The 14,947-nt window shown below is 43.4% G+C and overlaps 1 protein-coding gene across 4 annotated transcripts; it reads left to right on the forward strand.

The window, feature by feature from the left end:
• Window positions 1-200: 200 nt before the first annotated feature.
• On the forward strand, window positions 201-14,941 carry LOC111273114 (uncharacterized). 4 transcript variants are annotated; one of them, XM_022854804.2, is made up of 3 exons: window positions 201-739; window positions 11,452-11,982; window positions 14,287-14,941. In XM_022854804.2, the coding sequence occupies exons 2-3, from the start codon at window positions 11,469-11,471 to the stop codon at window positions 14,400-14,402; spliced, it is 630 nt and encodes a 209-aa protein (XP_022710539.1). In that variant the 5' UTR covers window positions 201-739; window positions 11,452-11,468; the 3' UTR covers window positions 14,403-14,941. The 4 variants fall into 4 exon arrangements, with proteins under 4 accessions (XP_022710539.1, XP_022710538.1, XP_022710540.1 ...); XM_022854803.2 differs by having other exon boundaries at window positions 202-1,876; XM_022854805.2 differs by lacking the exon at window positions 201-739 and adding an exon at window positions 9,854-11,260.
• Window positions 14,942-14,947: the final 6 nt, after the last annotated feature.

Here is a 14,947-nt window from a genome sequence, read left to right on the forward strand (position 1 = left end):
TCTAAACTTGTCATAGGCACTGCTATTCCTTTAAAGTGTAATATGTCGTATCACCAAATAATAACATTTGCATAATACAATGCCAATAACTCTACAGAATGATCATATATTGTTCCGTACAGAAAGGAATTCCTTGGTAAATCTTTTTTTTTTTTTGAACATTCACGCCTGTCGAGGCCGAACTGGTCGACCTTGCCTGAAACGTGTTTATTCGTGCTGATCTGTTCAAGTTATTTAAGTATTCATGTCATCTAAATATGATTACGCGTAGTATAGCAAAGATAAATATGCCTGAATGTTCTTATATAATCGCCTAGTTGTCTTGTCTGATTTCGGGTGTATGTTCGCTTAGAAACGGCTGCTTTCTCAACGTCGTTCCAATGACAGCAGTTTAATGCTTCCTCACATTTTTTTTACCTACTTTGTTGTTGTTTATTTACAATTTTCCTCACATCATATACCCTCTTGTGTTTATGTTTTAGGCTGGATCGTAAAGGAAAGCCTTGTTTCGGTTCCCTAACACTCTTCTACAGTTGCGCATCGTAATATCGAGCCTATTACCTGTGACAGTATAGTCTTACTGGTGCTGTTGTCGTCGTCGTCGTGTTCGCAGGCATTATTAGTATCGTTGTTGGTGTCACGATTGCAAACAGCGTTGCGCTGCTCTTGCTCCGCATGCGCGTCTGCCGGCGTTCAGTGTTCCCCTTCTTTCGCGCTTGAGTTAATTGCTCCACACTCAGTAAGTTGGATTGCATTCGTTGTCAGTTGCGGCAGCGTGAACTGTCTAATATCAATAGACATCCAACCCCAACAAAAATTGTGAATGGACACAATTTTTACGGCAGAAGCAGCGGCAGCTTTATGAGCCGCATTTTTTCCGTGCCGTACTGCTGTCTGAGATCTCTTGTCATGCATTCCCGCTCGTCTCCCTATTTGTGTGTCTTTGATGATGCTGCTGCTCTTACGGGTGGCGATGGTAAGGCGTTTGACGCTTGGGGCCAATCGCGACAACAGCGTCCTTCACTCTTTTCCGTTCCGCCAGCTGCCGTTGCTGTTGGAAACTAACATAGCACGAGCAAACGAGAGAAAGACAGGCAACGGCAATCAGACAACCCGTCTAGCTTATCGCATGGGACCACCGTGCAGTAGCGCTGGGTGTCTCTGCCATGCTCTTGCCACTTTGGCCAATATGTCTACGGCTATTGAAGGTGTATGTCGTTAGGAGTGCGAATGATCCGGCGAGCTCAAACAGCATCGACAAACGACTACCGTGATGATTATAAAAGAATGCCCTTAACGCGCTGTGTCTTGACGATCGGACTTTCGATCCGGTAGTAGCACTAGTTGTAGATATGTATACAGTGAGAGGGTAAGACAAAAGTCTCTTAATCGTTTAACACTTACCTAGAATATATTGTATCCTGTACTCATATTCAACCTACGCTGTGCAATGTACGTATACTCTGGCAAGGTGGAAACTCTCAAATCGCTAAGTGACTTTATTTCAAGATGAGCCTTTCCCCTCACCTCGTATCCGTCACGTATGTTCTCAACAATGAGAAACGTTGGCGATATGATGGCGTACGCTAATTTCGGGATGAGCGAATCAAATTGATGGCAGAAGGTGACGTTGCGGCGAACGGAATCAAGCAGAAAACAGAGGCTCTTGGACTTGCTATCAAGCAATAGAAAAGGCAGAAGTGGTAAGGGTTAACTGGCGGAGCGAGCAGAAGCTGTGTACCATCGAAGTTTGATGACTCTCAATGTTATTGCTGTTGCTAGAAGCGAGTTCGGCAAAAAAAGACCGTGGCGACGATGAGCTAAAGGGCGGTGTGACAACGTCTTTTGCAGCAGAGAGCTTCGGCATTGGTACAGAGTGAGTCAGTCAAATCATTCTTGAATATGGCTACGTTCGCTGCTACGGGTGCTAAGACGTGTTATCGCTTAATGAAATTCCAGTTGTTTTTTAATAGAAAAAGAGCTAAGATGTTAAATAATAATAATATTGCCATCATAATGGTAGAGAAATCGTTGTGGTTGCACTATATTTAAATGACGTAAGATTTCTTTAAGCAATAGATATTTTCGAATGCTGTGCTATGTGGTGAGAAGTAAAAACAAAACGGTTATCGGGCACAAAATACGTTGCTTGTCTGGATCGTAGAGTGGAATGATTTTGTCATAATAAAAACCAAGTCGGTAGGGTTCGAACCTGCGCAGGAAGACCCCAGTGGATTTCAAGTCCAACGCCTTAATTACGCAGCCACAAATGCTTGGTACAACGGCAACACAATCAGTATGACTAATATGTTAGCGATTTTTTAGGATTCGGATTTAGCTGTGGCGTGTTTTTTTTTCTAGACTTCAATGGCTCTGCCTCTAAACTTAGCATAGCTGTTGCTATTCGTTTAAAGTGTAATCTATTCTATCACCAAATAATAACATTTTCATATTAATTCCATATAAATTATCATATATTTTGCAATTTTCAAATCGTTGTGCAGCGAAAGCCCATTTCGATCCAAATGCATTTACACAGGCTGCCCTTGGATAGAAAAAACTCAACACAATTCTGTGAAAGGGACTCTAAAATTTATCTCGAACACGTTTTCCGATTACAATATTTACATTTAGTGATCAGGATTTGACGGATATCCTCTTTTTGGTATTGTAACATTTTCGCTTAGAGACATTGATAAACAGGTGTCAGCGGCTTCGAACAAATAGCAAGGCAAATTTTATTAAAAATTTTTAAATAAAGAAGGCAGCGAAGGCGATCATCAATTTGGCAGATTTAGAAGTGCACTTCTTGGTAGGCAGGACCTTTAGTTAAGATAAACATGTAACGTCGGTCAGTGCTTTATTAATTTGTCGGCAGATGGGTTCTATAGTTTCACAGATAATATCAATGAAAAAGGATTACTCTGCGGCGACTGTATTGCTTCGGTCGTGCGTTCATTCGGTTTAATTATTGTGTATAATCTTTTTGATTAGTCTGATAATTAATTAATTGAACGCGTGGATTAAATAAAAAATTAGGAATATTCACCTAATTAGGATTTGCTCAACGACTTCGGCTGGATCTGTGGGCCTGTCGTTTATCAACGACGCAGTTACAACAACCAATCAACAATATCAACAAACCAATAATAACGGACTTGCAAAACTAAACTGGCTGTTGGAATTGCGTTTCGAACAACATTTGCATTGTTTAGGAAATAATTTGTAAAGGATAACGGATAAAAGAAGAAAGATGACAATCGATGTCAACAACGATGCTTATTGCCTACTGAATCTATAGTTAAAGCTGAAGCTACGTCGGAAAGCTAGATAGATGGGACTATCAATATTTACCTTTTTTGATTATATATGTATGAAGATTGAACGCGACATATGTACATAGTACGCGTTCAATCTCCATGGTCTTTACTTGGTCATTCGGAGTATTTTGACATCAACTGCCAACAGCTACCGTTATTCATTGAAGCTTTCCTGCTTCTTCGCAGTTTTTCAACCGTACGTTCGTGTGCAATGCCTACATCGACCAAAACAAAGGCTCGTATTTGTGAAACATTCCCATGTTAAATATTATAACAGTCTACTTAATCCGAATATATTTTCGTTTAGCCTAATGATCATTAGAGAGGTGGCGACACATCTATATATCTGTCTGCCAAACCACAACTACTTGCCTTATCAATTATGTTGTAATTTTCGGTACATGAATTGTTTAAAATTGTACATCTACTGTACTTTTTCCAATATGGCGTGTCCTGGCTTGTCGCTTTTTAGGTTTGTAACCATTAGTTGGGACGACCAAACGTTTGGTCCGAAATAGGCAGCAGCCAGTGTCCAACGTTAACCTTCCGTATTATCTGTGACGACGATAGAGAGCTTACAAAGAAAATTGCTCCAAGTTGTAGCATCAAGAGTTGTTAAAGCCGGTGAGGAATCCGCTGTTACGCCCGGCTGTTATTCATACCGTTCTAATTTACCTGGGCGGCCAGTTGTTGCTCGATGAGTAGCGAACCATGGCAGTGGCCGCGTGAAACGAGCTCTTGTTCATCCGGCCAAATTCCGGGTAAGCGGCCATCGTAATAAATGAATCAGAAGACGACGGAACCAACACCTGCTGACAAGGCCCACCCAATTTAAAGCCAATGAACCCCTGAGAGCCAATGGACTGGCCGACATTTCAACAGGCAACAAAGGCTTCCTTCCTTCTGTTGCTGACCAAATCCCGCGAAATTCGATTTTATAGCTAGCATTAATGTTGGTCAAGTGCGGGTTGAAAATATGGAGAGTACACATGCAATACTAGACGAAATCTAAACTAGACTTTGTTAGACTACAAACTTCTATCTATTTGTTATTGTTGTTTTTATCCTTATTAAAAAGTACAATGTAACTTAGTTGCACAATGTCGAGTAACGACCAAAGAAACATGTTCGCGTCAGAGGCCGTAACCGGCTTGAAAGTAGTCATGCGCGCCTAGACAGCGGAATAGGCTGTGAATCTCACCTAGATCATTGGTCGCAGTAATAATGATATAATATTTTGAAAAGAGATGCTTTTTCCTAGGAATGTAGTCTGAGAAGCCTTTTTCACTGATCCTGTCTCCGTCCATTTGTGTTGTTACCAACCACAAATAAAAATTGATTCCTTGCAAACGGACCTGCGTTTTCCTTCCGTATGTTATCGTTGTGTCTATCTCTGCCACCTTTGGTTAGCCCTCTTTTTTTTTTCATATCCACACGGCTGTCCGATTTATTTGTCCCTGAGGGCTAAGATAGATAGTGGTTCAGTTCTGATGCCTTATCCTACACTCCATCAGACCTTCCTATTGTGCTCTTCACTTGGAGGTTTACGCTCTTTTTTCTTTTCGCTTTCTCCTCGTGCGATATTGGCACTTTGTTTTGACCGGCCTGACTCGCTCCTTATCAGCTATCCGTCGTATTCCATATGTTTTTTTTGACGACTCTCATTGAATTAAGGTTTCTTTTTTTCCCAAATTTTTCCTGGCCATTCATTCATTTTGTGTACTTCGCCAGTTTCGATGAGGATGATGTGGTTTGAAAGAAGTCTCGCGTAATCGGTGAGCCCCTACCTCAACGCCGGTTTGTCTGCACACGTCATTCACGCTGCTAGATTCAATACGGAACTGATCCGTGGTTAATGTAGTGACCGCACTGTACGTCTGTGCCTGTAGAAGCTGCGAGAGCCCTTTGTTTGATCTGTTTAGGCTACGAGACCGAAGCCGTAGCTGAGAACGAAGTCTTATCTGTCCAGAGCAATTGAAGGTACCTTTACAAATCTAGCGGCTTTACGTTGTCCACAGCAACGATAGGGTCCGCGACAGTGCCGCCACTTGTCAGTGTTCCTTCTGATGGTGGCGATCGCGTCGCAGACAGCGAAACCGCTGTAGTCAAGGGTTTCCGTCGATGCCATGGCCACCAGAACAGTAACTGTTATCTCGCAGCAGCGTAAGGCTGCCTACTGACGTCCAAAAAAACAGTGCCGTAAATACTTCCTGTGCAAGTAAGCTATATGAAACTCCAGACATGTTGAACTCAAGGCAAGGGATCGATATATCTCTAACACGGCAAAAATGCCCTAAGTTTCGCCAGAGAAAGCACTTGAGTAAGTTTGCATTCGAAAATCCTAAGTTAGCGTCGATTTTGGAGAGCTTCAATGTCTACATGAAAGCTATAAACAGCGATGCTGCATCAATGCACGTTAAATGTACGAACCGTCGTAGTAGAGGAAAGCGTGAAAAGAACAAAGGCAGGTTTTTTGTCAAAATTCTCGCCTATGGATAATGTGTCCTTCGTATTATATACCTGCTTTGGGTTGTCGTTTTTTAGGTTTTCCACGTTGGTCAGCAGCAACTTTAAACTTAGGACGCAACGATTTGGTACTGATGCGCTTTGACCGCTTAATATTAAATTATCCTTTATTTTTTGAAAACCTAAACGTTGTCAAAATTGCAACTTTGTAAATAGAGCAAACACTTAAATTATATTTGCCTATTAAGCTTCTATCTAACAGCGCGATAATCAAGCTAAAAAAGAACTAAATAGGTGGAGCAGTCTAGAACTGACTGAGTCGCTTCTTGCGGATATTCACTCTATAGATTTAGGATTACTTCTAAATAGGCAACTATTTTTTATTAAAATCAGTACTGAAAGCATATCATACTCAATCGTGATAGATAATAGTTGTCTCTTTCTTGGTATTGGGCCACCAGTTAGGGCGGAAAAGCTCTGGGCTCACCCGACGTAACTGATTTTGTTTTGCTGTGTGCTGAAGCTTCCCGCTACATTCGATTCGTCAAAAGCGTACCGCAGGACTACTTTAGGCTTCTGCCCCGATGCAGTAGCGTCAGTAGAACAGCGTCCGTCTTTCCGTTGCGTTTTAACTCGCACTGGCCAGCCGCATTATCGCTCTATCATTCATCTTACATTACCCAGCACCAATAGTCAGACATTAACAAAGTTCCGAAAAATCATTTAGCGCATCCATAATTGTATCCATTGTGAGTGCATAGACAACGGCTAATGGGTTCAAACCAGAAAATTATGTTGTAGGACCTTTTCAAAAGCGAACTAATAGTAGGTCACGAAGATGAAACAATTGAATGTCAAAGAGATAGTTGTTTTTTTGATTTTTTTAATTTGTTTTCTATGACATTTTTTGAATGTTGCGCGTTCAATATGCAATGACTGGCTTCAGCAAATGAATATTAAACAAAGACGAATATTCCTTGCTGCATGCAAATGCGTTAAAATGTACATGGTTTTATTTAGATTGTTACGATGATTTGTAATTGTTTAGTAACCACACAGTTTGAGGTAGGAATAATAGCGTAATTAGTTGATTATTAAAGATATTTTTACACACGGCAAGATCATTCATTTGAAACAGTTGGGTCTGCTTCTCAATTAAAATGGGGGTACCAAATCATTGAACTGGTAGAACTTTTGTCCTGAATGAAGTAATTACCGCTTGCTTACTTTTACCAATGAGCTAGCCACCTGTGCAGCTTCCAGTGTTGACGATTTATGGTTATCTTTTGAGAATCACAAACATTAATAGACGATATTTTGTCTAATGCAGATGAGTTAATGCGAATTATTTATTATTTAGGTGGATTCTACAATCTAAGCCGTACATCTTCTCTACAATTTCTCGCCGTTTACTAGATACCGTGCTCGGCAGCATTAAAAAGCTAGCCAGCCACGGATCTGATCGGTACGGAAGTATTGCTAGAATTTTAGAAATAATCGGTACTCGTATTATTCTAAATGACGTTGTCGAAAATTCGCCGTTTTTGGAGCCACATGGAGTTCGCGCCCTGTGAAATCCGTCACTTCGTGAAGTTTTGGCGCGGCGTAACGAAACGATATACCGCGTCTTTCACACGAATTTTCTCTTGAATCAGACCCAGTAACGTATCACAAACAATTATTCGTCTTCGACCCTAACCCAGCTGAATAATTGTCTTTTTATCTTCCTACATATAAATTCTTTAAGCTCTCATCAAATTCCTTCATTTAATTCGCATCTCTCGGCCAGTCGTGTTACAAAGCGCTGCTTTTTTTATTATCAGGTTTCCCTTGACAGGGGAAGCCTGTTTAGTCTTGGCATCGCGTTCCTTCCGAAGCTTATTTCTGACCATTGTTTCATACACGCGCGTTCCGACGAAGGAGCCAAATGCATAATTCTGAAGCAGACGTACATCAGAAAGGCTTCCTTCTACGGCGGTCGATTTAAACAGGATGTACGACTTTAGCTTTGCCACTGCGAATAACTTTTACTTGAAGTCGCTTTTTGAAATGAATCTGCGGTTATCTGGCCGCTGTTCACGAGGATCCGTTTCTGCTTGTCCTCCGTTGTCATCGCCGTTACCTTCATCACGTGGTTCGCCTGTATTCGAGGAATGATCACGTCTGACGGTCGGTTCGGAGATAGCTGTGCCTCTTTAAGACGGCGCTAGGGCTGCGAGCAAGCAGTTTAACCAGGTTAATTACGCCGTCGAAATAACTGGCCACTGGATATTCGGAATAGGTGATCATAAAGAGGCTACCATGATAGAGGGGGACTCTAAGAGTTGGAGACAGTCGGGAAAATGACCCATTCTTGGGGAAAAGCGACAGCTTGTGTTGATTTGGCCCGGTTGCAGATAATGGGTCTCTGTTACAGGGTCGATTGCCTTTTGAAGCAGCTTATATAGATGCTATACAAGTTAGATGATGATGATGAGCAGTACTCCGAGTCAATAAACTTCGCAAGGTAAACTGAATAATCATTGTATCGTTGTAATTAGCCAAAGCTAGCCGTGATTATGATGGCTCACGAGAACTGAATGTGCATATTTAGTTTCATCGTGTTTGTCCGACGGGCCGTACACAACTAATCGAGAGTTAGAGGGGAAAGAGTGATGGTATTACGAGGCGGCCGTGCAGCATATTCCAAGGAAATGATGTTCTTCTTGAAGATAATTAGGTCTCCTTAAGGATACTAAGTTGCACGCTGTACGACAGCATGCATCGTTGAGAATTGACGCGTCGCTTGATGCAATGCATATATCATTGATACGTCCCTGCGATCTAATCACTGAATTGGATCCTTAGCGATGTCTCTGGCATAAATTCACGCCGTATTGCTAGCCATTGTTTGAACACGTTTGAAGAAAAACGTGCGAGCTTCATTGGCTGACCATGTTACACTATATCAATAGGAGCGATGTGAAGCTAACGCAAACCCGATCAATCCTGAACAGTGTCACCGTGATATGCGAGAAAGGTAAACTAGGGTGCGCTAACATTATTAGGATTTTCACTAATGAATCGACATCGCATAAACAAAAGGTTGATCAATTGTCGACGATATTACATCTAAAACCTGGCTGGCCATTATAAGGTCACGCTTGAAAGATCTGAAACGTCAGGTACAAGTGAAAATTGGCAGAGATGCACACGTGACCTGTCGGCGAAAAGATGACAGATTTATCTATTTCAACAATATTTTATATTACCACTTTAGAAGTGCTCAATAGCGTAGGCGTCTTGTTGGTTATTTTGATCGTCTAGACGAACTTACATATACGCCGGTAAGCGATTGTGTTACGTAGTCAAAATAAGCATGTAGTAGCATTTAGCTAAACGTGTTAGAGTAATTGGTGTCTATTTTATAAACGAATCCTTATAGGGTCAGGATCACTGACATCAGCTACACAGAATCCGTGAAATCGTTATCATGACGATATATCTGTATGCTGATTTACAGCGGCGTTGGACGTACATCGTCCGCCAGATACTATACAACCTTTACGCAAGCATTCTTTCAGTGATGATCACGTTGGCGTTAGCGAACTAGTGCATAGCTTAGCCAGCAGCCATTACGAACCGCCAGGTTCACCAATTGCTCGGCCTAATGTAAACGCTGTTAACCGTTAACCAGCAGTTGCATATTTTACTCTACATGCGAAATCTATTTTGGTCCACGAGGGCCTCCATTGTCGATTCAATTATGAACTGCTAGCGCTGTTACAATATAACATTTAACAGACCGTTGCATTGTGCTCGCATTGGCCAGGGACTCACATAGTGACGTAGCCAATAACAACCCTTTGAGGAACCAGTGTCATAGTCGCTCCTAGCCAGTTCTTTATGAGGACTAGTTGGAGAGCCTTGAACGGCCTAACCAGTAGCGAATGGGACTGCTCGATTCGACTCGGCTTGAATTTCGGGCGGCGGCGGCGGCGGCGGCGCCGAGTGAAATAGGAAAGGAGCGGTTTATCGCGTCCAGACGGCGTTTCGCTGCTAATGGCAGCTGCTCTCGCCGATGCTGTTGCTAGGGCTGTCGCTAACGTCTAGTGTAGATGTCGCGCAGTGTTTTGAAGTACCAGTTTCTGCACACCTTGTGGTGCCAAAAGCAACTAGACGTCCAGTCACTGAGCCCGTACGCCATATGCGCGCAGACGTATCGATACACCAGGAAGCAGGGCGACACACACTTTCGCGCGTGTGTTCACGTCGAAATGAACGTGCAGTAGCCTGCGTTTGGCTGCTGAGCGATTGATTTTTGCAAAACGGAGAGCAACTGATTTCAAAGCCCTCGCTGGAGAACAGACGGACTAAATAGCTGGTGGACCGTTCGACTTGGCCCACATTAGCAGTTCTGCCTAAAATAGCAGGCCTATCGTTGCCCGGAAAGTGCAAAACTACCAGCAGCAGCCTACTACAAAGTCACCAGCATAATGGACTTATGCTCTTGGGCAATGTTCGGCGGCTGTGGTGCCTGCCGGTGCGTTCATGCACCGATGGCTCACATTGCTAGACTTTAAGTATCTTTTTTTTACTACCAGATTCCTACCCGACAATCTAAACCTATACTTGATCGTCATTTCGGAATCGGAGAGCCGCGTCTATTTTGTGCACTAACTATAGGCGATATCGTTGTGCTAGTCACTTGATGTATCCAGCAATAAAGTGTGACCGCCATATGCCGCGGCGTTCTATGTTAAATGCTGACTGAGGCTGCTTGTAATGTTGGCGTGCAATGGTGTTTGAGTTACTGTGATATGGATACGTAAACTCCGTAAAAGGGGGCAATAAGAGTAATTGTACGGTGACTGTGTCGTGTATTGTGGACAGCGAATAAACGCTCATTAGTTTGTGAATCAATACAAAAGTATGGACATTCACAGTGGTGGTCTGACCCGAGTAAATGCGATAAGATGCCGTTGTTATAATGTCTACACTCCAGCAGAATATATGTGGTACGTAGGGTGATTTATAATGTTCTTGTCGGTATCGCTTTAGAACACACATGTACACATGTGTATGTTGGTGTACGCGAGCGCTATAGGTGGCACATGGAAGTGAGTTAGCACTGACGATATGGGAGTCTACCGGCTGGAGGCAAAAAACAGTGGACGCGCTTCAGTAGCAAGCCTGTAATTGAGTCTAAAAGAACTTCGTAAAAAGCTAACTGCTCGAGAAGGATAGAAGGAAGCATCTAAAAATAACGTATTAAAGAATATGAAGGTTGAGCTAGCCAATATTTTTATAAAACGACTATGTATTTTTGTTATAAACGGAAGTATGGGCAATGCGCGGCTTGAACCAAATGTAAATTCTTTCAATTTCGCGCGAACCTGGACCACCCTACTCGGAGTGGAATCTGATCATCGCCACTATCGCTCTATTTCATTTACTCGCGCCTCATCTCTACGTTGAGTTGGACAGCATCCCTTGTAAGGCTTGATTCTATGGAAAACCCTATTGTTGTTCGCTCAGTGCAACTGCCGCAGTCCGGTCACTCTGTTGAAGATCATGTTATTCGGTTTACTTGCCCCCCAGTTTTCAGCTTGTAACAGCACAAAAAAAAAAAACTAATACCTACACCGCGGTTATTCACATCGATAATCGTCGATCTTTTCCACAGGGCAATGCAGTAGCAACATGGATCAGGCGAAGGCTCCGCCGCCTTTGCCGGCCAAATGTTCGGCGGGGGCTGGATCTGCACCAGGACAGGCCGGACCTTCGCCGTCAGCAGCTCCGTCAGCTGGGCATCACCTGCACGCCATTTCGGTAGCGACTGTTAACAGCACACAGTCCGCAGTAACAACAGCGTCAGTTACAGGCGCAACGCAACCCCTAATGCAGTCCTGTCCGATTCCAACGGGACCACTAGCGACTGCGCAGTCTGGCGGAGGACAGCAGATGAACGACCGCAACAACAGCATTAATAGAGAGCACAACAATAACGGCGTCGGCGTGCCGACCACAAACTCTACCGCTCGCCAGTACCATCTTGCGTCAGCTGGTCATCAAAAAAGCCCAGCCTTTATGAACAGTGTTAGCAGCAGCAGCAGCAGCAGCAGCAGCAGTAGCAGCAGCAGCAGTAGCAGTAGCAGTAGCAGCAGTAGCGATAATAGCGGCATCGCAAGCTCGGTCGGCAGCGCAGCCTACTTCAGTGAGTAACTGTAGTGGATTTTGCACCTGAAAGGTTACCTAGATAAAGATTTTGTCATCAAATAGTTGGTCGCTGACTAATTATGAATAGCTAACGTGTATAGGGTATGCGTGTTGGAAACTCGTTGCGTACCTTTATTAGATCAACATAGGTATGCTAGTACACAGAAGACAGTGTTGCCTTGTGCTAAATAGAACACGATAAACGCTTTCAAATCGAAGATATGTAGCTGTTTCTATATGGCGAACTTTTAGCCTACCAAACTATTCTTGTGCTGGTAAAGTGAGTATCTTTTTAACAGTCTTAGTAACGCGTTTCTAAGCTTGATCAGACCTAACTCACATCTTATATTGCTAAGGTTAATTCGTCATTTTTTTCAATTAGGAGGTCCAGCAAATTTAACGGCTGCAGCGATGTCACAATTGAGTGCCACCTTCTTTGGAAAGGCAACCGCTGTACGTGGGTACTTGTGTGATGACAGTGTGCGTCTGCCTGACTAAAAAGCGATTTTTTCCCCACTTACTGATTTTCCTTTCGTCCGCATGTTAAATCGTCTTATTCCGAGTAACCGACATTTCACCTTACAGCCGTATGGTGGTTGTTCTCGTCACTTTGAACATTAGTACCAGGCTTCCCTTACGTTGATAATGGCTAAGGTTTGGCTAAGTGAAGCTTTACTGCGGCTCGTTCAGGCCGATTGAGTACCCGAGCCCTCGGCACCTTCGCTGCGATTCGCTATGTAGGCCATAACGATTGATAGGGTGCGGAACCTTCCCGTCATTCCAACGCCTTTGGAAGTTTTTCTGTTGCACGCCCACATTGATCGTTCGTTGACCCGGTTCTTTGGTCACTAGCCATGCAAATCTTGCGTTTCTGTCGGTCGTTTATTACTCGTTTTCCCGTTGGACGTTCCCGCGCCGTTGATAGCGCTACCCAATTTCTGATAGTTTTCTTCTGTTCTGCCTGCCGCCGCCTTTGGCTGCGGCTGGCAGTCTATATCGGGGTTTACAGAAGTCAATACCTGCAGATATAGCGTGTGTATGGACCGATTAAGAATTGACTTTTACGACTTGATTAAGCTTCATGTTCTACGAATGTTTTTCACTTGTTTGTTTTTTATTCCGTCACGTTTATATACACATGATAGCAGACGTTACCTTCAAAAATTGTGCTAGACGTATATCGAGCGATGCATCTAAAGCACCTGTTTTCAGCACTGAAAAAGAAGGAAATCCCTTCTGGCTATCTGTCGCTGTCGTTGACATCACCACAAATTACAACGCATCTTTTATCACGGTGTTATTTTACTAGAAGCGTAATTTTTATTCTGCTTCATCCTTGTACTTGTAAGCTTGACATACCTTTAGTACCTAGTTGGTCCCTTTAAGAGCGCTCGAAGCCATTGCTGCCTTATTTGCATTGTTTTTCTTTCTTGCGATATAATAAGTAGAGGTTTACTAATAACTAAGTATGAGTACGCAAAGGAGTTAGATAATCAAGACGACCTACGCAAAGGTTACAATGATGGCATAATTATTAGCATCGTCATTGTTGTTAGCGTAGACGTTGTCCCGTTTAGCTGTCCATGATCCTCGACTCTTCGCGACTTCTAGCGAGTCCTGGCCTTCTCGAAGCGCAACGAGCTATCTCCTGGTAGATCCCTTAGTTTCAACACCGTTCCCTTGACTATAACAGAACATACATGGACCGTTCGTGTGCCAGCGGATCGAGACCATTTACTTTGCAGTTTGGTAATTTCATATAACGGTGTCTCTCTAACCCCAGAAGTCGTGACACGCCGAAAAGCAGATAGTTATGTGGACGAACTAAATGTGATAACAGTGGTATAGCATAAGGGCGGGGAACGAAGTAGTTACTGCTAGTAGGGATGCTGGCCCTCGAACAACTCCGACTACACACAGCCGTGACCTAATAGCCGCATTGATGCCGATGATTAGCCCCTCCATCGTGTAATAGCTCTTTCGCTCGCCAGCGCATTAAACGCAGCCTGGCCAGTAACCAGCTCTCAGTTACTACACTACTAGTGCGACCGTAACCCATGCGCTATAGCTCCAGTATAATGGCACTGCGTTGTCACCATGACCTTTCTTGTCCTACTTCTACTTGTCTATCGTAGCCGGACTTACTAAAAGGGCCGACAGTTCGCGGCCAGTTTTAGTGGACATGTTTCTCTTTTTGTAACTATTTCCTAGTGTATATAGAAGGTGATTACGATGACAGCTGTTTTTCCTTCGGCTTTCTTGCATAAACGTACTTACGACGTCCACTTTCGATTTCGCGCAGGCGCTGATGAGGCACACTTTGCACCAACCGCATTGCATCTTAGCGCCTCAATGATGCACCTCAGTGTAATACGCGTATACAAGTCGACATGGAGAGCGAAGAGAGGGAAAGGATAGAAAAGGCATACTGTATGTGTAGTGCTGGCTCCGAGAATAGACGGGAGAACGAGAAACTTATTTAGACGCCTCTACCGCCGGTGCTGATGTGGTGGACGGCACGTAGCCATTACGTAACCGCGGCCATCGGTTATTTTTAAGGCACAGTAAGAGGGAATGAGTCAGTGGCCCAGACTTAAAGCCGGTGCTACGGCGCTTCTTGTCACCTGCGTTACTTATGCTCGTTTATCCAGTGAAGTCTAAACAGGAAAAGCACGCTTTTTGGTGTGAGTCATGTAGGAAGGGCGCCATTGATGATGGTAAAACGGGGTTTGGCGTAGCAGCTTGCGTCAGACACAAATGTTGCGTATTGCGATCATGTGTCGGCTGGATCTCTGAGTGCCATACAATGAATGGAATCACAATGGACGGTGTAAGCAAAAAAGTGTTGAAAATTTGGTTAAAATAGAAAAATCGAATTCTCGATGAAATTATGCATTATTTATTAAACAGTGAAACCATACCCCCAACAGAGTGAAACATGCTGTAATGTAAAATTTGGCTAA

Source organism: Varroa jacobsoni, unplaced genomic scaffold, assembly GCF_002532875.2.
Source record: "Varroa jacobsoni isolate VJ856 unplaced genomic scaffold, vjacob_1.0 contig04850, whole genome shotgun sequence".
Classification (NCBI taxonomy): domain Eukaryota; kingdom Metazoa; phylum Arthropoda; class Arachnida; order Mesostigmata; family Varroidae; genus Varroa; species Varroa jacobsoni.

What these genes read in the sequence shown, in the direction of transcription:
- LOC111273114 (XM_022854802.2), top strand. Translation starts at nt 10,756, where the DNA reads ATGTCTACACTCCAGCAGAATATATGTG. An exon ending in ACTCCAGCAGAATATATGTG is followed by an intron (nt 10,784 to 11,451) that starts GTACGTAGGGTG and finishes TCTTTTCCACAG; the next exon opens with GGCAATGCAGTAGCAACATG. An exon ending in CGGCAGCGCAGCCTACTTCA is followed by an intron (nt 11,983 to 14,286) that starts GTGAGTAACTGT and finishes GATTTCGCGCAG; the next exon opens with GCGCTGATGAGGCACACTTT.